The sequence below is a fragment of the Natator depressus genome, chromosome 1 (genome assembly GCF_965152275.1).
Source record: "Natator depressus isolate rNatDep1 chromosome 1, rNatDep2.hap1, whole genome shotgun sequence".
NCBI lineage: Eukaryota > Metazoa > Chordata > Testudines > Cheloniidae > Natator > Natator depressus.
In genome coordinates, this window is record NC_134234.1 from 169,938,728 (window position 1) to 169,964,832 (window position 26,105).

General features: G+C 37.6%; 1 protein-coding gene across 2 annotated transcripts in view; it reads right to left on the bottom strand.

The window, feature by feature from the left end:
- Positions 1 to 26,105, bottom strand: part of NCAM2 (neural cell adhesion molecule 2) — a 525,587-nt gene that overhangs the window by 102,652 nt on the left and 396,830 nt on the right. For both annotated transcript variants that reach the window (XM_074971360.1, XM_074971367.1), the window contains exon 12: positions 15,415 to 15,588. In XM_074971360.1, the coding sequence (XP_074827461.1) occupies positions 15,415 to 15,588 (174 nt within the window). The remainder of the gene's footprint in view (positions 1 to 15,414; positions 15,589 to 26,105) is intronic.

Sequence of the window (26,105 nt, forward strand, 5' to 3'; positions counted from 1 at the left end):
TGTTGCAGGATTGACACGTTCTTAAAGACACAAAACCCCAAATAGGGGAACCACTTCCTTAATCAGCTAGCCCAGGATTGCCCAAGAAAAAATGTTCTATCATAGCTACTTCACAATTCCATGACAACATGTAAAACTTTTAAATTCACAATTTTAAGCCAAAGAAATATCTGCATGGCACAAAGATATGCACATTTCCATCACTGTTCAGTGTATTGAAGAATTCAAGACAAATTAATTTATTTTATCAAGTCCCACACCTTCACTGAAATGGCTGCTTAAAATTGTGACACCTTTCAATTTGGCTAAAACTCTGCATATAGTAGCAGGGTAGCAGGAATAAACAAAACAACATGTATACAATCCCAATGTATTTTCACCTGTCTTTTAATTTTTGGAGAACTGTGTACTATAATGCACAGCTGCATTCACTTTTATCCATGATCCATGGTTGATTTATTAAATTTACCCAATCTCCAAAATAGGCACATATTCTTAAATCATGCAGTTAATTTGAAAGGCAATAAAAGTAATGAATTTCACTTCTCTGGATTTTGCTTTTCCCATCTTGTTATCAGACTCCTAAATGTGCATCTTTAATTAACACTAATAGACTAATGAAATGATGTCCCTTTCATGAGGCATAGTTGTGCTGCTCCAGGAGCAGCCTAAGAAGCAGATTGTGACATAGAGTGTCTATGTCACAATTTGATTTCCATTTCCTTCCTTCATCCAGGGGAGTACATACCCTGTGCCCATCCACTGCCTGGTGCAGCATTCATATCTCTGCTGAAGGGGGTTGAGATGAGAGTGAGGTGAGACTCCATCCATTCTTGACCCCCACACAGGAGAAGGCAGGGATGTAGCAGTCCCCACATGTGGGAATGATGGAGGATGCAGTAATCCCCTAGAAGTTGCTATCCCCCTTCATCCAGCTATCCACAGCATGGGTAACTAGCAGAAGGGAGTAAGGGGTTGATTTGCGCTCTCTTACTCTCCTGGGCAGGTATACAAAATGTGCCATAATCTAGCCAGTAGGATGACATTCACCTTTGAATTTTATGTCCAGGGACATCAAAGGCAGTAAGAAGAGGTCCTTTAAATACATTAGGAGCAAGAGAAAATTTAAGGAAAGTGTAGGTCCTCTACTTAGTGAGGAAGGAGCGCTAAAAACTGACATTAAGAAAACTGAGGTGTTTAATGCTGATTTTGCTTCCATCTTTACTAAAAAGACTAATGGTAACCACTGGTCAATACAATTAATATTAATAACAAGGGACTAATGGTAACCACTGGTCAATACAATTAATATTAATAACAAGGGGGAAGCAACAGAAGTCAAAAATCAGCAAAGAACAGGTTAAACAATATTTTGATAAGTTAGATATATTCAAAGTCAGCAAGGCCTGAAGAAATTCATGCTAGGCAATTTACAGAATTAGCCAAAGCAATCTGGAAACTGTAAGCAATTACCTTTGAGAACTCCTGGAGAATGGGTGAGTTCCAGAAGACTGGAAGGGGGCAAACATAGTACCTATCTCAGGGATCGGCAACCTTTGGCATGTGGCCCGCAAGGGTAAACCCCCTGGCGGCCTGGTTTGTTTACCTGCCACATCCACAGGTTCGGCTGATCGCAGCTCCCACTGGCCACGATTCACCATCCCAGGCCAATGGGGGCTGTAGGAAGCGGCACGGGCTGAGGAATGTGGTGGCTGCTGCTTCCCGCAGCCCTCATTGGCCTGGAGTGGTGAACTGCAGCCACTGGGAGCTGCGATGGGCCGAACCTGCTGACGGGCTGTGTGCCAAAGGTTGCCGATCACTGACCTATCTTAAAAAAATGGGAAGGGAGAGGACCCAGGCAATTATACATCAGTCAGCATAATTTAGATATGTGGAAAGATACTGGAACAAATTATTGAATGTGTAAGCACCTGGGGGAAAATAGGGTTATAAGGAATTGCCAGCATGGATTTGTCAAGAACAAATCATACCAAATAAACCTAATTTCCTTCTTTGGCTTCTTATACTGTCCTCGTTGATGTGGAGAAACAGGAGACTTGCCATATCTTGATTTTAGTAAGGCTTTTGACAGTCCCATATGACATTCTCAGAAGCAAAGTATGGAACTGTGGTCTAGATGAAATTATTATAAGGTGGCCACACAACTTTTTGAAAGACTGTATTCAGAAACTAATTATCAACAACTTGTTGTCAAACTGGGAGAACTCGTATAAAGAGAACTGTGATCAATGGTTCTCCATGTCCAGTGAAGGTAGGAGAAGTAGTAACGGGCTCAATCTGCAGCAAGGGAGATTTAGATTAGATATTAGGAAAAACTTTCTAACTATAAGAGTAGTTAAACTCTACAATAGGCTTCCAAAGGAGGTTGTAGAATCCCCATCTTTGGGTATGGTTTAGGGTTATTTGATCCTGCCACAGTGCTGGGGGGCTGGACTTGACTTCTCATCATCCCTTGCAGCCCTACATTTCTATGATTCTATGATTATGGAAATGGCCAGCAGAAAGCCTCTGTGGCACTTAAAACCTCAAAATACAGCTTCAATGGCCCTTAAGTGACAGACAGACCTTGCACTAACCCTTCACACAGGGATGAATTTCATTCTTAACATTCCTTCTACACCCCCACTGCATGGCAATGCTGCTATACAAGGTGGTGGTTTACATAGTTATACTAGGCTCCCATTTCTTACTGCTGCCAGTTGGGAGAAAGAAAGGGGGAGGAGATAAGAACTGAGAAAATGTTGGTTCATGTAATTATGTTGGGAATTGTAATGGAGGAAGGGTTAGACTATTCATTCCATTCCCTCCAGTTTTGTCACTGCCCCACGCAGCAGTAAGAAAATCTTGGTAATTCCATGTCAGTTAATCACTTTGAAAAGTATTTGCTTGCACAATATTACACCTGCCAGAAAGTATGTTGTTTTATACTACAAAATGCAGCTGAAGTTTATCTAAGCATAAATATTCGATGTGTACTTTACAGTTTATAAACAAAGTGGAAATGTAAAATAGATGCAATACTGCTGTGAAAGGCAAAATCTGCAGCTGCACCATGCTTTCCATTTATCATTTATTCATATCCAATATTGCATTACATGACCCTCTTTCTTAACAAGGTGAATTCATATGAATCAAATCAGCAAGTCTATCATAAATGATCAGCATGTACATTGTGAATTTCTAAATATCAGGAGCTTACTTTAGATTATATAGTGAAACAGACTTTAAAACAGGTCTAAATGTGCATTAGCAAAAGTGTAGTGGGAAAATATGAGAAACACAAGTGGTAATAGCATACCAGATATAGCAAAATTTGTTTTGAATAGTCATACTTTGCTTAGTCAAACATATTTGCTACACATATATTTCTTATGAAAAAAGAACTCTTTTATTTGTTTCTAGAGGCTTTCAAATATTTGTATCCCTATTCTTAAAGAGCAGCACAATATAAATCAGAAAGAATGGCATACATTTTGCAATGTGCTTTCTCTCCTCTATTGAAGGCAATAAGACACAAAATTACAAGCTACAGAAGAACAAGAACATCAAGAATTGGCAGTGGTTATATCTGCATAACACTGAGTTACTTTTAGGTATGCACTCAGGCTGTGAAATGGATTCTCTGGGTTTTCCTTACTTCCCTAGTCATTTTATTCACCTTTGATAGTCAGAAGTGTACACACTTTCATCCACTTGAGGATTAGATTCTATATAAAAACTTCCTGAAATATTCAGACTTAGCTTTCCCTTTACTTAGATGTCTTCTGTATAAATGTACCAACTGGCCTTAAATGACCCTAATCTACCATGTAGTTTATTTTAAAATATTTATTTGCAAATCAGAAACAAAATCAACCTTTCTATGCCATATAAGACATCTACATTATGAAGATGAACATGGATGCAGACAAAGAATAGGTTATAGGCAGAGTTACATGGACTAATTTGCATATGTGCGTGCATGCGGACACATACACATAAAAGAACTAATGAATTTGAAGGTTTTGCTTATTTGGAAAGAAGGTTGAAAAAGAAAGTTTCTAACACACAAACACACACATCCCTCCCTTTTGGTAATTATTTGCAGGTTTTTTGGTGCTTCGTGTATTCTGTACCGTTATGTGGTTGCTTTTATCCATAGAACTTTGATTTATGAGAGTGGAGATTATAGTTGTGATTTCTATTCTTAAAGTTGCACATAAAAGACATAATGGTGACACCACCACTGGCTGCTAATAGTACAAAACTATGCAGGAAACTCAAATGCTCAGACAACGAACTGACAATAATACCGCTAAGCCTAGTATTATGGGTCTACCATTTCAAAACTGATCAGTAATTTGGGGAGACTTGATGCCCAATTTCAGACACTTAAGTGGTCCCAATGTTCAGAAAGGACTATGTACTCACCCTCTGCAAGCCTTTAAAACCTCCTCAAGTTGGACACTCAAATCAGTGGTACTCCAAACTCCTAATCAGTTTTGAAAATGTATAAGATCTGACCAATATGCTTCCCATAACCAAACTCAGTTAAACACTCTGGCACCAGAGTCATACCAGCATATTTTAATTTTAAATGGAATATTTTATGGGTGACTGCCTTCTATTTTCTCAATTTCAGTTTTGATTATTACCTTTTATTATACAGTTATAACTGAGTAAAAACATTTAACTACCCATTAAAAAATCCCCCTCAGATGGATCAAACCCATTCTGACACTAAGCACACCAGTATTTACACCCCACATGCTGTTGCAATAATCTTTGTATAACATATGCATTGTGAGGTATCATCTGAAAACTAATAACACATTGATCATTAATATTCTTGTGTGATGTATGTGTGTGGTGTGAATTGAGAGTTAGGACATATGCTGGAATGATTACTAAAGTGTGTTTAAACCAGGCATGCAGGAAGGTTGGTAAACAGGTCTGCCCCATACAAAGGAATGTGTTTTCCCCATCTTGGAGTTACTTCCAAAGTACTTTAAAAGACAATGAAAATGTATTTACATATCATGTAAACACACCCATCAAGTTAACAACAGGTGGAGGCAAACCTCATACTAACTAGTGTGAGAGAAGACAGCATGGTGTGTGCACCCAGAAGGAGAGAAGAATCTTTTTTCAAGAGTTTACTGGTCTACTGGCTGAACCTCAAGTGATAAGTACCCGGAACATATGATTGTATACAATATTACTGTATTAAAAAATGTATAGAGTGAAGTCTTTAATTACACACTGGTGACTGATATCACTGTGAAATGTGTGTATTAGCACTATATAAGGAATTATTGATACTCACTGATATTAGACTCCACTGTTTGCCCAGACTTAAGGGAATGTCGCAGCTATCTACCTGTCTCCTATGTAAATTAAGCATGGTGGAATCAGAAACAATGGACACCCCATTTACATAGACATCATACAGGAGGTTGGGAAGCCCACAGGAATGGAAGAACAGCATGGGAGCTCCTTCCTCTTGAAATAAAGTCACTGAACTTTGGAAGATATAAGAAAAGACAGAAGGCATCTTTGGTATCCATCAGACAGACGCAAGAGGCTAGAGATCTTGTAAGATGAAAAAGATGGCCCTTAAACTAACGGTGTGTGGGGGGGTGTTCAAGTATCTGGAGATGAATACGAGTATGAATCCAACGTAGGTAAAGATTTTTCACCAAAGGTTGCAAGGGAAGCCAGCACCCTGAACTTTTGTGGAATGTCCTGACTGATCTAAGCTGGGAAGAAGAATGACTGGTGAGAGAAACTATCTTGAAGAAAGCCTGTAGCTTGCTAGATTAAGTTTTAGACTTTTAGAAGTGTATTTTGTGTTTTGACTTGCAACTCTTTCTTTCTTCATTCCTTATACTTGAACTCACATAATCCTGTGAATACTTTGTTAATAAATGTATTTCAGTTTTACCATAAACCAACTCAGTGCTGTGTTTAAAGGGAAGGGTGTACTTACCCCCTAGTTTACAGGAACAACAAACCTTATTATTTCTCTGAGCTGTCCAGGAGAGGGCTGGACAGTTAAGAGAACACAGTTTGGGGAAAATTTAGGACTGGGAATTTGTTGGGATTATTTATTCATTGTAACCAAGGTGGTGGAAGCCAGAGTGTGACTGGTGTGTTGCTGACAGGTTGCTGGGTTCAGTCTAATGGACCAGAGCTGAAGCTATACACAGTCACTTCAGGATGTGACCTGCATGCTGGTAGGCTGCTTGTGAGGGAGCCAGGTGAGGAACTACAGCCACAAAACACGGTGAGGGTTACAGGGCAGGCAGTGACCTAACCCCTCACTGGTCTGAATTGTCCCCCAAAGACCATGGCACCCACGACATCCTTAAATATCATGGCATTAAGGAAACTTCTCTCTTTCCAGCAGACCTACAATGGAGGGGCAGGAAGGTCCCAAAATACTAGTTCTAGTGTCATAATTAAAGTGCACATTTAGTAGGAGTTCATCTTGTAACACGTGTAATAGTAAGTTAAAATCAAAGTAACCGTTTTAGTATTAGGATAACAAACCAATTCTGCTTCTACTATATATCCTTAATCTAGTATGAACGTTTTCCTCCCACAATGCAAGTTTATAGTTATAACTTGTGGAACTTTTTATGGTTTTCACTGAAATAACTCACATATGAGGCAGGTAATTCCACTGTTTAAACATTCATGGATAGCTGGCGGGTGCTTTGGCAAGTAGACCAGAGTGGCCATAATGATTAGTGGTAATATCACAGGCTCACTGCCTGTACATGCCATGGCTTTGTGATCCCAGGAATTAGTGCTACCATGAAGACTGATACTTTCTAAAATGCCCATTTAATTAATTTAAAGTAAAATATCTATCTGGGATTTTAAAAATAAAAGGTCTGATTTTCCATTACCATGCATCTTGTGCAGCCATTTACAAAATGCCACCATAGTGATTTGTTAATATTTGACACACAGTTCTGCCTCATTTTGAATTGGTGTAAATGATGGCCCCTTGGGAGAGTCAGGTCATAAAAGCTAGACTGTAAACCCAGACGTGTATTTTGTGTAGCTTGGAGTATCATTTAAAACGTAAACACAAAAAACACCACCATGATAACTTCTGATCCCTTTAAGTTCCCACAGTGTGTTCATAATATTCTGCAACTGGATACACAGTTCTCACTAAAGGAAAAAAAAAACAAAACTAAATTAAACTAAAACAGGGTTGTCTTGGGACAGACATCTGGCTATATCAGAGTAACCAAGCTTTCATAGATTTTGGATTGTTCTAAGTGGCTTGCACTGTACCAGGCATTTATTTACAACTTTTGCTCATTGGAATGGGCTCCTGAGTTATACATCTCTTGCCATGAATGTCCCGGCCAGAGATCAGTTGCACAGTCTTTTTTTCAACATGGTTCAGAAATGAAGAAATGGGTAAGACAGAACATATAATCTAAGAAGCAATGGGCAATAACTATCAACAATCAGACATTGGATGACCTCACTATGAAAATGCCATGATAATACAAAGATTAGATTTCAGCACAAGAAAGGACACCTTATCATAATGTGTTTTTCATATAGAGATGTGGATGAGACCTCCATGGAAGATCACATAACATAAATCTATGAAGTCTCTTGAGGGTACATTTATTTGAATTATGAGGCATCTGTCAAATAAGTCTAAGCATTTGTTTGGAGACAGCAAAGTGAAGCTGAGTAGTTTTATCCTGAAGCTTGAACTGCACACAAAAATTACTACAATTTTACTACAGGTACACCTGGAATACCATATATTATGAAAAGTAAAACAGAATAACATCATAATAAATTGATAGACCACCTTTTATCCTGAAGGATCCCAAAGAGATTTACAAATTATATACATTCTCTCTCTCTCTCTCTCTCTCTCTGATACAGCCATCTCCAGCGAGGAAAGGCAACACCCACATGTATAACTTCAGGGGTTCAGCCATCTCATCAGTCACACATACACAACTCCCATTCACTTTAATAGGATTTGCAAGTAAGGGAGGATCAGCCCCAGGCATGGCACATAGAATATTTGGGTAAGGGCAAACCCTTAGTCTATTAAAATGTGTATAGGAAAGTTTAATAAATGTGCCCAGACCAGACATGGCCTTTATTTATAAAATCTCATGAGAAACTGTTCTCACAATAAAGGGGATGGAATTCAAGGTACCAATTTAGGAAGGATGCAAGAGGAATTGACCCTACTGGCATTTGAACTTGGGAATGTAGATATTTCAAGTCTGAGATGCATGGCCTCAAGAGCCTAAAGAAGGACTGATATTATTTTAAATGCATTCTCGAGATAGATAATAAAGTGAGCCATGGTACTTATAACTTGAGAACTATTTGGGAGCAATCTGTAAAAAGCTACATATTTATAAGTGCAATATAACTTTTCCCTTACATATTGTTCCTAAAGAAAACATGGTTGAAACCTAATTATTAAGTGTTACATTCCTCTGTGTGTGTCTTTCTGTCTCTGTTTAAAATCACCCTATTGTACCACTTGTAGCTCACATACTGACAAAAAATCCTTTTGTAATAATGAAACATGGAACTAGGCATTTTTATGAAAATAAATGTATTATTCCTCCTTCTATTTTACATTATAATGAAGCACTGGAAGAAAATCATAGATATTAGGAGAACATACCCTTCTTACAGACAGTGCTGTTCAGTATTGACCCAAAGAATATATTAAAATGAATGAAATTTAGTTATGAATGATAATATGTTAATCTGCATTCGCCTTGGGAAAGTGTATATATAGCAATCTATCCTAGCAGAACATGAATAGTATGGTTTACATTTCATAACTAGGGCAGCACCAAGTTAGTTGAGGCTTGATCCTCCTCTGCCTTGTACATTGTGCAGTCATTTATACTTGTGCAAAATGTGTGGGAAGGGATTGTGAAACACTACCTATGAGGGCCTGGTTTACCTTTACTTTGCACCTAATGCTGTCATTTGCATCAGAGGTCAAAAGAGTGTAAACCTCTATCATTCTGCTTTCATAGCATTTAATACCAAGTTTTCACAGATCTAAATGACTGCAGAATGTGAAAGGCAATAGAAAATCATGCCTTGACTTTTTGACTTTTACCTTCTTATAAATAGTAAGGAAAGTTTGCAGACACGTGGTACACATAGACAATGGCATGTAGCCAATCTGCAATTGCTAGCAGCAAATATCTCCAATAGCTGATAATGATACACTAGATGGGAAGGGTTTTGAGTTACTACAGAGAAGTCTTTCCCAGGTGTCTGGCCGGTACATCTTGCCCACATGTTCAGGGTCCAACTGATTGCCATATTTGAGGTCAGGAAGGAATTTCCCCCAGTTCAGGCTGGCAGAGATCCTGGGTTTTTTTCACCTTCCTCTACAGCATGGAGCATGGGCCACTTGCAGGTTTAAACTAGTATAAAGGTGTATTTTCTAGAACTTGAAGTTTTTAAATCATGATTTATGGACTTCAGTAACTCAGCCAGAGGTTAGGCATCTATTACAAGCGTGGGTGGGTCATGATGGTCCATTCTGATTTTATAGTCTATGAGTCTATTCTTCATTGAGGAGTAGGCAAGATAGCAGGGGTGAAGGCCTAAAAGAAAACTGGTTATGAATTATCTAAACACACAAAAATAAACAGTCTCAAGGTTTATTACAGTTGAAGACTTTTTTCTCATTCAAAAAGACAAAAACGGGGGAAAGCATTTTCATTGGGGTGGGGGGAAGAAGCAGCAGCAGCAGTTGTAGGCTGACAAATGCAGGAGAAACTGCAACCAATCTCAAAGATATTTTTTTGAAAACGTTTTAAACAACTGAAAATAGCAATTTAATATGGAAGTGCTATCTCAGTGTTAACTACAATGACATTGAAAATGGGATAAAAAGTAACAAAGGGGAGTTTAGAAAGACTTTTAGAAAACATGCTGAAGCAGTCTGAAAGTAAGAGAATTGAAGGAACGAGGTGAAGGCCCGTATCTTTATACTGGGTCCTGCAATGTTAGTGATCACGTGTCACAGAAGATCAAAAAGAATATGTTATGGTAGTTTTGGCTTGGTGAACTTCTCTGTCTCTGTAATGAAGAGATAGTCAATAGAGGGATTTTTGTTTTGTGACTACATTACATCATTAAGAACAGCCAAAACAAAACTGAAATGCAATACACTTGCAATATCTGCCCTCTTTTACAATTAAAATAAATCAGGCACATTTTATTGCGCTGTCAGACAGCGTAGTATAGGATTACCAATCTGTGTATGCTGTGGGCTGTTAAAAGTGAACATTTTCCTCCAGTGGTCTCAGAGATATTGCAGTAGTTTCCTATATTTACAATAGTTTCAAGGACTGTACTGTAGCCATAAAATATTTTACAAATCTTTATTAAAGTCCTCGGTGTACTAGCAGAAACAATGATTTACTATATCATCCTCTGTTAACTATGGATACATGATGAATTTTTTACTCTAATCAACTGCACACTCAACTTTCCCTCATATGGTCAGACATTCAATTTTTCATCTATTTACAAAGCACAGAGGCTCTCTGAAGTTCAAACATGATTCTTCAGGTTTTGGAGAGGGGGGCTCTGAACTGTTACTACTAGCAGAAGTAGTCACAGATATTACCGACCTCTGAGATATCTGAGGATAATCTGATTTTTTTCCCCACCTCTCAGTGTTGCAGTGTGGGGCAGAGTCGCACAGTGGAATGGAGTGTAAAGTAAGAGACTCAAGGGAAGTGAAGATGGATAGTTGAAAGGAAATAGAGTGTGACACTAAGGGAAAGAGAGGGGAAATTGTGTAGAAAAGGGAATTAAAAAAACGAATACAGAGGGGAAACAGGGGACAGCAAGAAAAAAATGGGGAGCATTATGAGGTTTAGTGTCCCATATTACCATTCATTCTGAGGGGCTGTGTACCACATTGCACCAGTTGAGTGGTATGGCTGTGCAGATCCAAGGAGTTTCACAGTCTTGTTCACAGAGGGGCTGATCCCAAACAGCAAGTACTTGTGCTCACTCTCAGTTTTCACAATGAATTAATGTACACTTCAAAGAGATATTGTACTAAAGCAATCCCAGCAATCAATAAGCCTTGTTCCCCTAACTCAAAACACATGAATCAACTATAAAGTATAATGCCCCAAAAAAATCTTTCAAAATCAAACAGTGGAAAACATGGCAAATAGACAACTCCAGGAGGTACTGATAACAGGATCGGTCAATGCAATTACTTTTTTATGTAATCAGTTCATCTCTGTACACTCCCAACATTAAAAACAAAGACTAAAATTCAAAGAAAGCCTTCTGGGGAGGTGTCTTAACATACTGTGATACACAGTTAATGCTAAAGCATTCTCTTCTTTAGCCTATCTCTCAGCTTAAATTAAGCATCTTGCTAATGTCACACCCAGATGCCAACTGTATTGTCTTTGGTAACAGGGTCCAGATTACATTTCCCTATATCACAATTTTCCACATAGCAATGCAACTTAATTTTTTTCATCACTGAGTGTTTAGTGTGTTGTAATTATCAGTGGAGGCTCCTAGTCTCAGTTCATTGCACCACCCTTACTTGAAAACAAAAGGAAAAATGGGATGGGGAGAGGAGGAAGACCACTCACACACATCCCATCTGGAGGAAATGGATTGTCTTAATACATCTTGTTTTCCCTAGACCTGCAAAACTTCTGAGTTCTGAGGCTAACTACTACTGCTACTGCTATTATGTTGTGGTAAAATGCACTACAGCCAAGACACTATCCAACTTCCACAAAACACTGATGCAATATAGAGTGTTCAAATGAAAACAAATAAATAAATAAAAACAACACTACTACCAAACGCCAAAGGTTGACTCTCCCTCTTATTTTCTCTTCTCTACTAAAACTTAGGAATGAAGAACAGATGGAGAACCGGAACTAAAATAAAAGTATCACACTACATATGCGACAGCAGAAGCAACAGATTTCCCATTGACATTTCAGACTTTGGATTCCAAACTGAACTAATGAAGCTCAAAAGGTGTGGTTCTGATACAATATGCATCTAATTGTTCAGATACTTTTTTAACCTTAAGTCAGGAAACCAGGCTTCAAATCTGGCAAGATCACAGTCTCATCATGAAAGTTGCAATCAGGCCAGAAATGTAGTACTTCCAATCTTTTCTCTCGTGGTATTTCCACTGAAAATTATGAACAGCAAAATCTTGCAAAATTGGAGGGATGGCAATAACTAGAGCTCTGGGATATACTTTTTCATTTTATTTTTTTAAAATTCATTTTATTTCATTATATCCATTAAAATATTTTATTTTTATTAGATTTACTTTAATAAAATACCTGAAATCCCCACATCCAGCCCTGCTATCCACTTTCTGCCCCACATCCAGCCCTGTTCGCCTTCCCCCCACAGGGTTCCCCAAGAGGGAGCTGCCATGACAGCCTGGACCAGGCAGCAGTGCATGGATCATGCACCCTTGCCCCAGTGGTGGCACCAGCTCCTCCCATCCCCTCACCCTCAGTTCCCTACCGAGCCAGGCTTCTGGAGGGTCATTTTAGCATCACCAGCCCTTGAATGCTACTGCCAGCGACAGGGACCAACTTCTCCACAGCCAGCTCCATGTGGCTCTGCTCCCCGCCAACAAGGAGAACAGCCTGGCCTGAAATGGTGCCCCCGTTGCTATCCTGTGTGCCAAGTCAGAATGTCATTCACTCGTATTTGACATCATATTGGGGTGAGTGGTGTTGCAGCCTGGCACCCAGTGTTGGAACTCAGGGGTGCCATTCCAAGCCAGGCTCTTCTCTTTGTCAGTGGTGAGGCAGGGAGCAGAAGAGCATGGAGCCACTGCAGAGAGACTGGTTCCTGCTGCTGGCAGCATCATCCAAGGGCAGGTGGTGCTAGAAACTGTGGCAACTACAAAAGGTGAATTTTCACTTTATACACTGGTTTGTTTTATTTCATGCTATTTCATATTTGTGATAAAGACAGAGCTCTAGAATAACCAATCCTAACTGAATCTTTAAAAATGGTGGATTTGGTTCAGGTTTTGAGTGAAGGCTTAGGTCAGCTCCTATTTAGAGATCTGTAGTTTAACGCTAGAGCTCACACTGACTTACTGCATCACCTTGTCAGGAATTAAGGTGGAAAAATAATTTTGGGGCAGCAGCGAGACCAACAGCAGCTGGAAGAAAAATAACTATTTTTAAAAGTAATCTTTAAATACCTAGTTAGACTCAATTGACTACACTGAGATACTCAGCAGTTAAAAAAAGTCCAGCACAGGTCTAGGCACCACTTAAGACCCATTCAGGTCTTAGATAGTTGTGAACATTTGCACAATACACCTGGTTTTAAGATCACCATTGAAAAATTAATTACATTTTCTGCAGTAGATGTCTTATTTTTTTCAATACTGCTCATAATTTTTGTAGTTTACAATCAAACTGTTAGAGCTGGATGGGAACTGGATTTTTTTTATTTCACAGGGAATTCTGCAATTTACAAAAAAAAGAGGTCTAAATTGACTGTAAAACAAAATTCTAAAAACATATTATATATGTTTATATATTGGGCTGATCAAAACATTTCACTTAGATAAAGTTGAAATGTTTTGTTCCAATTTTCCTTTTTTATTTTAGATTATATAACATAAAACTTTGAAACAAATATAAATTCAAAATGGAAAATTTAAATTTCTGATTCTGAAAAGGTCAAAATGGAACATTTCAATAACATGAGAACACCTTTTTCCAGTTTTTTTTTAACAAGCATTCATCAATATTGAAATATTTCTGTGAATATGTCTACCACAGACAAATTGGCATGTTCCAACAGAAAAATATGCCATCAGAAAATTTCCAAACCAGGTCTGAAAATTGTTTCCAGCTGTCAAAATCTCATCCTTAAATCCTCAGTATCTGTATCATTTCAAGTTCAGAAAGTTTTAATTTTAAGATATTCCCATTTGAAAAAGGTGAACATTATATATATATATATATATATATATATATATATATATATATATTTTACAATGTGAATATTGTATACTTTATATATAAAATGTGTGTGTGTGCATGCATGCGTGTGTGATCCTTTCATATCTGGAAAACTGTCAAAAAGATTGTGTTCAAACTTTCAAAAATTCACGTTCAGGAGAGTAAATCTGGAAAATGTGAGAACCAACAAGTGAAGGTTTTATGAAGTGAAGAGGTGGGAAAACAGGATGTTTGAATATATATCTCGTGCACCCTTAACTGTAACAGTCAAATTGACCAAAATCTTAATAATATATTTCCGGGCAACAAAATAAATGAGCCACATTCTGATTCAATAGCTATAATAATACCATACTAAAGATTAAAAGGAGATGATTTGGGGTTGAACCCCTAATCCTATCCTCTTGATTTGACTGGACTATGCTAAACACAGAACATGTGTGTGAGAGTCAGAGAGATTGGACACATTTGTGTTCCCCTAATCCTGTAGACAATGAAAATTAGTTCAGCCCCTGTGTAAATCAGGAGTCTTGGGGCTACTCTAACCTATACCAGCTGAGAACAACACCCAAGAGCAGGAGAGGGCCTGAGAGGGATTGCTGTACTGCAACACCTTCTGGCCAACACTCTTCTGTCCCCTCTAGGCATGCAACTGACTCGCAGATGCCAGGGGAATCCTCAGGTGACTCTATTTAGATGAGGCTTATAGACATTTTGTGTCTTCAGAGTGGTGCCAAGTGGCCACAGGGTTGGCCAAGTTCTGGCCCATCTGTCCAGCATCTCAACCATGCAATATCTCAGGACATTTATTTTAGCACTAAAGAGATACGAGTTATTAATATTTTATAAATATGTTTTAAAACATATGTAACAAAGATTAACTAGTATATAAAAGGTTATAGAGTAGCTAAAATCAATAATTCATCATCAGGATTTAAATAGCACACACTAGCCCTCTTAATATTTCTTAATTAAATGCACAGTGAAGCATATTCAAGACTCTTAATTTAATTCTTCTGTGATTTCCCTTCTTTGTGATTGATCACTTTGCAAACTGTGTTCTTCATATTGCATAACTGGCATAATAAATAAATCAAAATCATTACTCTTTGAATAACTTTAGGTTTGTTTACCAGACTTCTGTAAAACCAAGAAATAATGTCAATGAACTTTTAAAAGACTATAAAAGACCAGATTCTCAGCTTACGTAAATAGGTTTAGTTCCACTGAAGTCATCAGAACTATCTACAGGAACTGAGGATATGGCCCAAGAAGTAATATTGATAGGTGAGACAAACTCAGTTAACAAGAATTTATATTATTACTCCTTGATAGTATCTTAATAATTCTTTTTTAAACTTTTTTACAGACTCACTTTGAACTCCATGGGAGCGCACTACTTTCCAAGTTTCTGAAGCAACTTCTTTCACATCCACTTGGTAATGATGAATGGGCACACCTCCATGTGAATCTGGCTTATTGAAAGAGACCTTGGCAATAGTCTGTGACAACTCTATAATTCTTACTCCGTAGGGACTGGATGGCACATCTAGAAAAGAACAAACATCAATTTAATTCAACAGTAGTAATCAGATAATCCACAGAAAGCACTTGATAATCCATCTCAAACAGCCTCCTCAGAAAAAAATAGGTTATAAAATATTTTAATGCATATGACTTCAGGTTCTGTCTTAAACAGTTAAGTTTACAGTATAGTCCAGTGATATGAAACCACAAGTAAAAGAAACAAACATTCTTGTATGGACAATTAAACAGTGTTAAAGTGCGTATAAACATACTCCATTTCACCAAGGAGATGGTTCTCTTCTGTCTTTCTTTCATAGTACAATCAAGCTAATTTAGAGGAAAACAAGAGTGGATTGACTTTTTTTGTTCAATATTAGGGCTGTTGATTAATCGCAGTTAACTCATGCAATTACTTCAAAAAATTAATCACAGTTAAAAAATTAATCACAATTAATTGCACTGTTAAACAATACAATACCAACTGAACTTTATTAAATATTTTTGTATGTTTTTCTACATTTTCAAATATATTGATTTCAATTACAACACAGAATACAAAGTGTATAGCGCTCACTTTGTATTATTATTACAAATATTTGCAGTTTAAAAATGATAAACAAAAGATATACAGTAACTCCTCACTTAAAGTCGTCCCAGTTAACATTGTTATGTTGCTGATCAACTAGGGAACATGCTCATTTAAAGTTGTGCAATGCTCCCTTATAATGTTGTTTGGCAGCCGCCTGCTTTGTCCACTGCTTGCAGGAAGAGCAGACCATTGCAGCTAGCTGGTGGGGGCTTGGGGCAATGTGCATCTCTCTCTCTCTCTCACACAGGGTGTGTGTCTCTGTCTCTGTCGGCCATGCTGTTTCCCCTCCCTCCATTCCTGCTGCCTTGCAGAGTGTGAGGCTACATTAACAACAATGGGTTAACCCTTGAGGGCTCAGTCGAATGCTAGTTCATCATTTAGCAGTAAGGCATTCCCTGGGAAATATTCCACCCTCTTCCACCCTCTGACTTCACCACCTCAACCAAGCTTCATAATCATCATTGCTGGGTACAGTATTAAATTGTTTATTTAAAACTTATAATGTGTGTATATATATTTATGTAATATAGGTTTTTGTCTGATGAAAAAAAATTTCCCCCTGTTTACATTAATTCTTATGGGGAAATTGTATTAACTTAACATCGTTTCACTTAAAGTCGCATTTTTCAGGAACATAACTACAATGTTAAGCAAGGAGTTACTGTAGTATTTTTCAATTCACCTCATACACATACTGTAGCGCAATCTCTTTATCGTTAAAGTGCAAATTACAAATGTAGGGGGGTTTTGTTACATAGCTGTACTCAAAAAACAAAACAATGTAAAACTTTAGAGCCTAAAAGTCCACTCAATCCTACTTCTTGTTCAGCCAATCACTAAGACAAACAATTTTGTTTACATTTACGGAACATAATGCTGCCCGCTTCTTATTTATAATGTCACCTGACAGTGAGAACATTTTCTCATGGACATTTTCATGGCACTTTTGTAGCCAGCATTGCAAGGTATTTACATGCCAGATACGCTAAACATTCATATGCCCCTTCATGCTTCGGCCATCATTCCAGAGGACAGGTGTCCATGCTGACGACGCTCGTTAAAAAAAAATGTTAATTAAATTTGTGACTGAACTCCTTGGGGAAGAATTGTATGCCTCCTGCTCTATTTTACCTGCATTCTGCCATATATCTCATATTATAGCAATCTTGGATGATGACCCAGCACATGTTGTTCATTTTAAGAACACTTTCACTACAGATTTGCCAAACAGTGTGAGATTTCTAAAGATAGCTACAGCACTTGACCCAAGGTTTAAGAATCTGAAGTGCCTTCCAAAATCTGAGAGAGATGAGGTGTGGTGCATGCTTTCAGAAGTCTTGAAAGAGCAACACTCCGATGTGAAAACTACAGAACTGAACCACCAAAAAAGAAAATCAACCTTCTGCTGGTGGCATCTGACTCACACGATGAAAATGAATATGTGTCGGTCCACACTACTTTGGATCATTATCGAGCAGAGCCCGTCATCGGCATGGACACATGTCCTCTGGAATGGTGGTTGAAGCATGAAGGGACATATGAATCTTTAGCTCATCTGGCACGTAAATATCTTGTGACGCCATCTACTACAACAGTGCCATGCAAACACCTGTTCTCACTTTCAGGTGACATTGTAAACAAGGAGCGGGCAGCATTATTTCCTGCAAAAGTAAACAAACTTGTTTGTCTGAGCAATTGGCTGAACAAGAAGTAGTACTGAGTGGACTTGTAGGCTCTAAAGTTTTACATTGTTTTATTTTTGAGTGTGGTTAGTTTTTGTACATAATTCTATGTTTGTAAGTTAAACTTTCATGATAAAGAGATTACACTATATTATTTGCATTAGGTGAACTGAAAAATACTATTTCTTTTGTTTTCACTATGCAAATATTTGTAATGCAAATATTTGTAATAAAAATAATAATATAAAGTGAGCACTATATACTTTGTATTCTATGTGGTAATTGAAATCAATATATTTGAAAATGTAGAAAACATCCGAAAAATTTAAATAAATAGTATTCTGTTATTCTTTAACAATGTGATTAATCGTTCAATTAATCAGAATTAATATTTTTAATAGCTTAACAGCCCTATTCACTATATAACTAAGTAAAGGGGAATAGCAGCTTTTAAATCAAACTTAAATCAGCTATGCTTTCTACCTAAATAGAGAATTCAGATTCTGTATTCCTATAAACAGATTAATCTGTCATAAAAATAAAATATTAAAGCAAAATATAAAAATATTCATACAAAACTATTTAGCCATTTTTATAAAACTCTGCAGTGCAGTCAAACATACACATTTCTTTTTCCTGGACTGGATTCCAAAGTATTGTCAAGGATCTTTCTGAAAGGTTTCTGTTCTATTTGCATTTTAAGGATTAATTTGCAGTCTAACTTGGAGATGAAATATGTTCTTTGTAATCAAAAACTAGTGCACAGTTTTCAAAGCAGAAAAGAACAATAAAAATTATTAATCATAGGTGTTTGTGTTGAGATTTTAAGATATTAAATAAAAGTGAGAAATTTATTTCAGAGTCTCTACATTTTCAGAAGCAGGAACTCGGCTTTATATAACATGTCCCAGCTAACTAAAGAGTCTTTTCTTTTCCTTTTTTTTTTTTTTTAAACTTGCCTGGTCCTGTAGGTTTTTCATGTGATTCAGCATATGAGTACTGTACATGGGCATTTTATATACATGGTAGTGCATGACAAGTACTGGCAAGCATTTTTTGTTGTACATGCAGAAGACAAAAAAATCACATGTGATTAGACTCTTTTTATATATTTGAAACTGGCCTCTATGCAATTTGCTTCCTACTTGCATATTTCACATTCTACTATTCATTATCCTACAATATAAGAAGAAATTTATTCCTCTGTTTCAGAGTGGTATGTCAGAGACATGTACAAAGCTGTGCAGATGTCTGAAGATGACTAAAACTTATCCATGTACTAAACTATTCACATAAAATGAAGTCTTCATCTACGAATGATCAAACCATCTGGGATGAAGTAAGAATCAATATGAACTTCTGTCAGTACTTAATATAATTTTCAGTTCATTTAGACACAAGATTCAAAAAGCTATTTAAAGACACATCCATCTTTCTAACTCTCATTGAAAATGGGAGATAGAGGAGACTATAAGTGACTGTTGTACCTCTGTGGAGACAAAGGGTGACCCAGTGGTGAAGGAACTAGCTTGGGACCTGGGTACAATTCTGTCCTCCACCACAGAATTCCTGTGAGACCTTGGGCCTGTTACCTAGCTTAGAGCGGCACAGCTGTACCGATGCAGCTGCACCACTATAAGGTCTCTCGTATAGCTGCTCTATGCCGATGGCATAGAGCTCTCCCGACGACATGCTAAAACCACCTCAATGAACAGTGGTAGCTATGTCAGCAGGAGACACACTCCCACTGACACAGTGCTGTAAACTACCACTAATGGTGTGTGTTTTTCACATCCTTGAGCAACATTAGTTTTTCTGGCATAAGTGGTAGTGTAGACATGGCCTTAGTCTCTCTTTGCCTCAGTACCCCATCTGTAAAAGAGTGGGAAAAGCACTTCCCTACCTCACAGAGGGGCTGTGAAATACAATAAAAAGATTGTCAGGTGCTCAGGTATGATGATGATAGGTGCCTTATACTTTCATACCTTCCCTTACCTTCATCCTAGGAAACACATAATTCCACTCTCCAACAGGCCTTCCTCTCCTCCAACCTCTGTTAGCCACTGCTGGTTACCCTCTTAAAGAGACTCTTATCCAATAGAGTCTGCTGCTAATTCCCAAAACTATCCAGTGGGTTCCTCTGTCCTACTCTTTTAGTTTTGTATATAATTCATTATGATAAACATGGCATATGGGAGGAAACATCATAGGAGCAGAAAGGATTTTTGTTTTCTTTCTTACTGCAGATCTGAGTATAATTTCTGCCAAATGATTAATGTTCAGTTTCTTTTTGTTACTGCGCATCAAGTGAAGCTCTTGTGAAGACCTAGCAAAATATTTTTCATGATAGCTAACAACGTGCCAAAATGTTTAAAAGGGAACTACTTAAGAAAATGTGAAACACCCTCAAACACTTACTCATAATGCACATTAAAGGCACATCCTTTAAAGAATGCCATCCATGCGTTTCAAAGAGTAGCCAAGTTCTATTCTGTTACAGAATATGGAAGTATAGAGAAGTGCAATACACTTTAGAAAAAAAAAAGTCAGTCATCCAAAGAAAGTAGAACAGGACACTATTACTGGACGCAACCAAAAAAACCAGAGTATTATTTTCCTTTAAATAATAGAAATTAAAATATCTAGTATCTCCTTCAGGATGGGTAATAGCATTTTTTCCCCCAATGGAGAGCAAAAAAAAAGAGAAGAAAAAAAGAGCATTAGCAGACTCATGAACTGAGTCCAGTTTTGCAGTTAGTTATCAAATATGAACTCAATCCTGCAAAACAGTGAGCATTCCCCTGACCTACCTACACATTTATACGCATATTAACTTTAAGCATGTGAGTAGTCTTCCAATGGGACTACTTACTTGGGGTCTGATCCTGCAGCACTTAAGTTAATGGGAGTTTTGCCAGGAACTTCTATGAGAGAAAGATCAAGCCATTGTTCAACGTTCAGAATGTGTCTATTAACTGCTTTGTAGGATTGGGGTCACAGTACTCAACACTTTGCAGGATCAATCTTTGGTGAGAGGGTCTCTCGTTCTCTCTCAAAAAATAGTGAGGCTTGTAACTATCAACAGCAATGTTAACCTCCACAATCTATCTCAGGAAAGAGCCTGGCTCAGAAATCTCATTTATTTCAGCAGGATTCTTCCGAGGATAAGGAAAAACTCACCATGAATAAATGTGGTCAAATCTGGCTCTATCAGTTTAACTGAAGCTTCATGTAAAAAACAGAATGAGGAGTCAGGTATAGATATTTAGATAGTGACGTTCCATTTTTTTCTTTCTTTTCCTACAGCTTCATTCTCCCCTCCCTAGTAAAACTCCATTTACTTTAATAAATTCACTCTGAATGATCAAAAACATCAAATGGTACAAATTCAAGTTGAATGAAGAGATGTGTTTTCCAACTAAGCAGTCCTGCTCTCTCTCTCAAACTGTTTCCAAACCCTCTTTAAGGTGGGATGGACAACTGCTTCAAATGCCTACCAACTTCCCTGCAAGAAATATCTTCAACTTTGACCCAATAAAAGCCGATTTGAAAAGACAACCCTCACCCACCACCCAACTGACAGGGATCTGTAAGCTGTGAAATTTGATCACGTGACAGATGTCACTGTTGGATGAACCTTTCCCTGCTTTGAGCATAACTTGTCTCTGCAACAGGAGTCTTCCCTTCACCTCAGGCCCTGACACTCAACCCTTTCTTCCCATTCACTTTTCATCTCATGTCTCTTCATCTCACCTTACTGTTGTAATGCTTAAAAGGCATTTTTGGTGAAATATGATAGCATGAGAAGTCTCACTATTCTCCATGCAAGTACAGAGTATATTTTAACCTCAATTTCATTTCAGAATCTCTATTCTTGCATGTTAACAAAGGGATTATATAGTCAATCTCTCATTGTTGAAATTACACACATTACCCCTTCTAAATTACCCCTTCTAAATACTGTTAAATGTTTTGTTGAATATTGAGCATTTTCATGATCTACACTATGTTGTGTGTGGTTTTGCACAATGACAAGAGTTTGGCAAGTCAAGTCTGAAATTCACCGGCAGAGCTGTATGAGGTAGCCTAGCTTGCAAATTACCTGTGTGCACTATTCACTGCTGTAGCTACTGCCATGTTACTCATGTCAGGGCCAGATTAAAGCATAGGCACAATAGGCCTATGTGTGGAACTGCAGCTCCTGGAGTCATGTGATGACATCAGACTCTCAGCTGCCTTTTTTTTTTAAATAAAAGATAGCCCTCATGGATGCAAAGAAAACATGAAATTAATGTATCTTGTGCCTGTCTCAGACTGCAAACAGACTGAACCAACAGCTCCAAGAGAGGTGAACTGACCCATTCATCCGAACTGTGAACCCTGCTGCTACACCAAGAGAACTAGGAGGTCTTGTGTAGGAGTGTGGCTGGGGAGCCCCAAGTGAGTTTTTCCTGGATTGCCTTAATTCAGTCCAGCATCATGCTGATAAGCATCAAATTCATACTGATCTTTCTTCCAAAATCCTTGTGTTTGTCTCTTCCTGGCACAAACTTCACATAAACCACTTTTTGTTTTAAAAAAATATTGACTCAAATGATAAATTTCAAGATCACTGTTGGCAATGCAACTTTCTATTCATGGTTCACAACCATTTGAAATAATACTACTAAAATCTCAACCAAAAGGTAGAATGTGTGTTTAATAACCAATGTCTTCTTCCTGCACACTAAGATTTCACATAATATTATGCTTCAACTGGACCTGGGCAAATCCAGGAATGGATGTTCTCACCTCAGGCTCTGAAAGCCAATGGGACAATCTGCCAAGCTCACCTGGTTTGTCAAGCCTAAGCCTGTCCTAGAAAAAAAACACACAGTTTTAGTAGACTTCTGTATTAAAAGTTGAGGCTATGATATGAAATAATGTATTCAGAGTGAAAAAAGATGAAAAATAATGGGACTTTTGCATTCTAAAAGTTGTTTGTTCAGCTATTCAAATACTCAGGCAATGAAGAAGGGGAAGATACAAAGGGCCTGGTATTGCCAGGAGTTGAACACCTCCTGGGAGGCACTGGGCAACTCCAAATTAGATTGCTTTAATGGGAATTGAGGATTCTCAGCACCTTGCAGGATCACACCCTAAAAATAAACTAAAATAATCCAGTTGTTTGTATAGCTGTAAATAAAAGTGTCTGGAGTATAGACTGGTTCAACAGCTCTGTATAACTAGGGTTAACCATAAGAAACAGTACAGCTGCAAATTTGTATCATCACTGAGTCTAATATTTAAAGTTTGGCAGCAGAAAAAAGACAATGGCATTGTGCCTCAGGAGCACTTTCCAACTTACAGAAAGTACAACACAAATAAAATAATATTATCTTACTGGCTGGGAAAAAAAACTGCCCCAGAATAGCACACCAAGAAGCAAGTGAATCCTGTAGTGCTTTAACAGAAAACAATTCAGTAAAACAATAAGTGTTTGGGACTTTTAGCATAGAAGCAAATTTGTTTAATGCTGTCTGCTTAATGGAAGTTTATGTGTATATACACACACACACACACACACACACACACACACACACACACACACAGTACCCCAGGATTAATGCTTCCAATTAAAACCAGAGGGTGAAATCATGGCTATACTGAAGTCAATGTTACAGTACCCATGGAGTTTAAATAGCCAGGATTTCACCTAGAATGAGCATTGTTAAGAGGACTCCCTAATCAACCAAAAGTAAAGCAGTCTGGACAGTAAAACTAGCAACCAATCAGCTGTCAATGATCTGAATCCTCTGATTGCTCTGTTCTTCATTATTCTTGGATTTTCCTCTCCTCCTTCTCACCTACTTCTCATCCACGTGTAAAGTTCAACGTATTTTTTTTTTAAATCAATTAGTTAAACTGGAGCATGTTGTGTGTGTAGACAGGACCTGAGATTGAAACTGTTTGAGGCAGGGACTGACATTTACTATATCTTTGAACAGTACTTAGTACACTGGAGCCCTGACTTGACTAAAGCCTGTAGATACTACTGCAATATAAATACTAAATAAATAATAATTAATTAATAATAGCACTGTAACTAGAGCTACTAGCAGAAAGTGGGTATCTAATACAATGTGAATTTCACATTTCACATTTACAAAGGCCAAATACAGTATATGATTAATAACGTAACTGAATACATTTTTCAAAACTAATAATAATTCTTTTTTCATATAATGTTCCTCACTAAATGTGGCTTGATTTATCTTGATTTGAACAGAACTTTGCTACATATTTTTCAATAAGTGCTGGTCAATGACTATACAGAAGTGATTGAAACAAATTACTGCCACAGGTGGAAAAGTGCTAATCTGAAAAATTGGCATCAGCCTCATCTGTGGTATAAATGAATAAAAAAGTAGAAATAAATCAATGGTGGGATTATAGCATTTGTGCAATATTTGTTTTGCAAACATTTTTGCCCTTGACTTGAATAACTTTATTATACTGAATTTCCTGTCTGTCAAGTAAGAATTCACTGCAGCAAGTACATTCTTATAAATGTCATAATTTTTCTTAACTAATATTTTGAAGCTGATATTAAGGGTCATTCTGCCAAAAATTAATAAAGTTAATGATAAAACAAATGTTAATTGCTTATGACTGTGAAAGAATGACTTGTAGCCAATATAGTCAGCCTTTAAGAGCTGATGAGCCATTGTAGCAGCAAGTGAAGTTGGAAAGGGAGCGCAATAAAATAATCACTCACCATTCTGGGGTTGTGTTGTGATGTTGTTTTGTGACTTTGGGCCAAAAACCTCAGCTGGTCTGAACTGGCGTATCTCCATTGGCTTCCAGTTTACACCAGCTGAAGCTTTGGACCTATGTGTGGTGATAATACAGTGTAATCATATATTCACAGCATTACAAGGAAGACATCACAAAGCAGTTCTATGACATGACATTGATTATGCTGAAACTCTTTCTGATTCCGCTAGCTGGAATTTTTCTCTTTCCCTCTTTTCCCCTCCTGAATGCTAGGAAGGAGACTGGAGGTACTTTTTTCTCGTCTCTCTTCCTCCTTACCTCCTGGATTCATGGAGTGAAAGAAAGGTTCTAGCAACAAGTTGTTTTTGCATTTCACAGTAATGGAAAGGTGGTTCTGACAGCTTACATACTGTCGTACCCACTGCCCTGCTCTCCCTGAGAAAATACACCTGAGATCAGTGTTCTGCTTAGTCTACCAGAAACACAGGCATAGCAGGAGGACAGTTGAGTCAAAATCTGTGTATGTGGCCCTGAAGATATACACTCTGAGGAAGAGTCATATGTTGAGTATCACTGACTTAACACCCGACCCTGGTATGTTGCTTAATGCTGTGAAGAGTCTCATGGACTTAAATGAGACTCTTCAATGTAGAACAGACTTTGCCTAGTAGTGAACGTTCACAAGACTGGGGTTTAGTGTTGGATGAGTAAAGAATTTGACTCACATATCAAATAGGGGCAGAAGAAATACGTGGATGAGTGTACGTAGTTTGCCTATTACAATCTATGGTGTCTTCCTGGAAGACTTGAAGAGCTTGAAAGCTTGTCTCGCTCACCAAGAGAAGTTGATCCAATAAAATATATTACCTCAAGCACCTTGTCTCTCTAAGGGACTGATATGGCTATAACAAACCTGCATATCTTCCTGCAAGCATAATTCTTAATATTAGTTTTGTTTGTTTGATTGATTTTAAATAGAAACAGGTTAGTTTGCAGAGGAACTAGTTATTAAAATTAAATCACTTAAGGACCAGTGCTGCATAGCAAAGCACACATAGTCTTTAGATTTTTCAAGATTGGGTCTATATTGTGTATTTTGAAATTAAGTAGACATATGTACTGCAGCAGGATTAACTGCAGCAGGTGATGCAGCATTGGCAAAGGGAACTGCAATATGTTTTTAATACAAAATACTATAATCTGGAGTACACATGGGATTATTTTTTTGGGCTGCTATAATTTATGCGCCATTGGTTTTCATCACTTTTCCTGACCATATGTCTGTGTTATATCTAATGCAAGTACACCCTATGCGAGATATTAGCCCCTTCTTTATGCTTTATGCTAGTACAAAACACTACTTTAGGAAACACTATACATGAGAGATGATTCCGTCTGCATAGACTGCAGGGAAATGATAAATTGATTTTTTTATGAAATGGTATATATGCCATAATTTAAAAAATAATTCTGAGAGAATTTGCATGGCAGAGTATCTCTAATTACATAGGT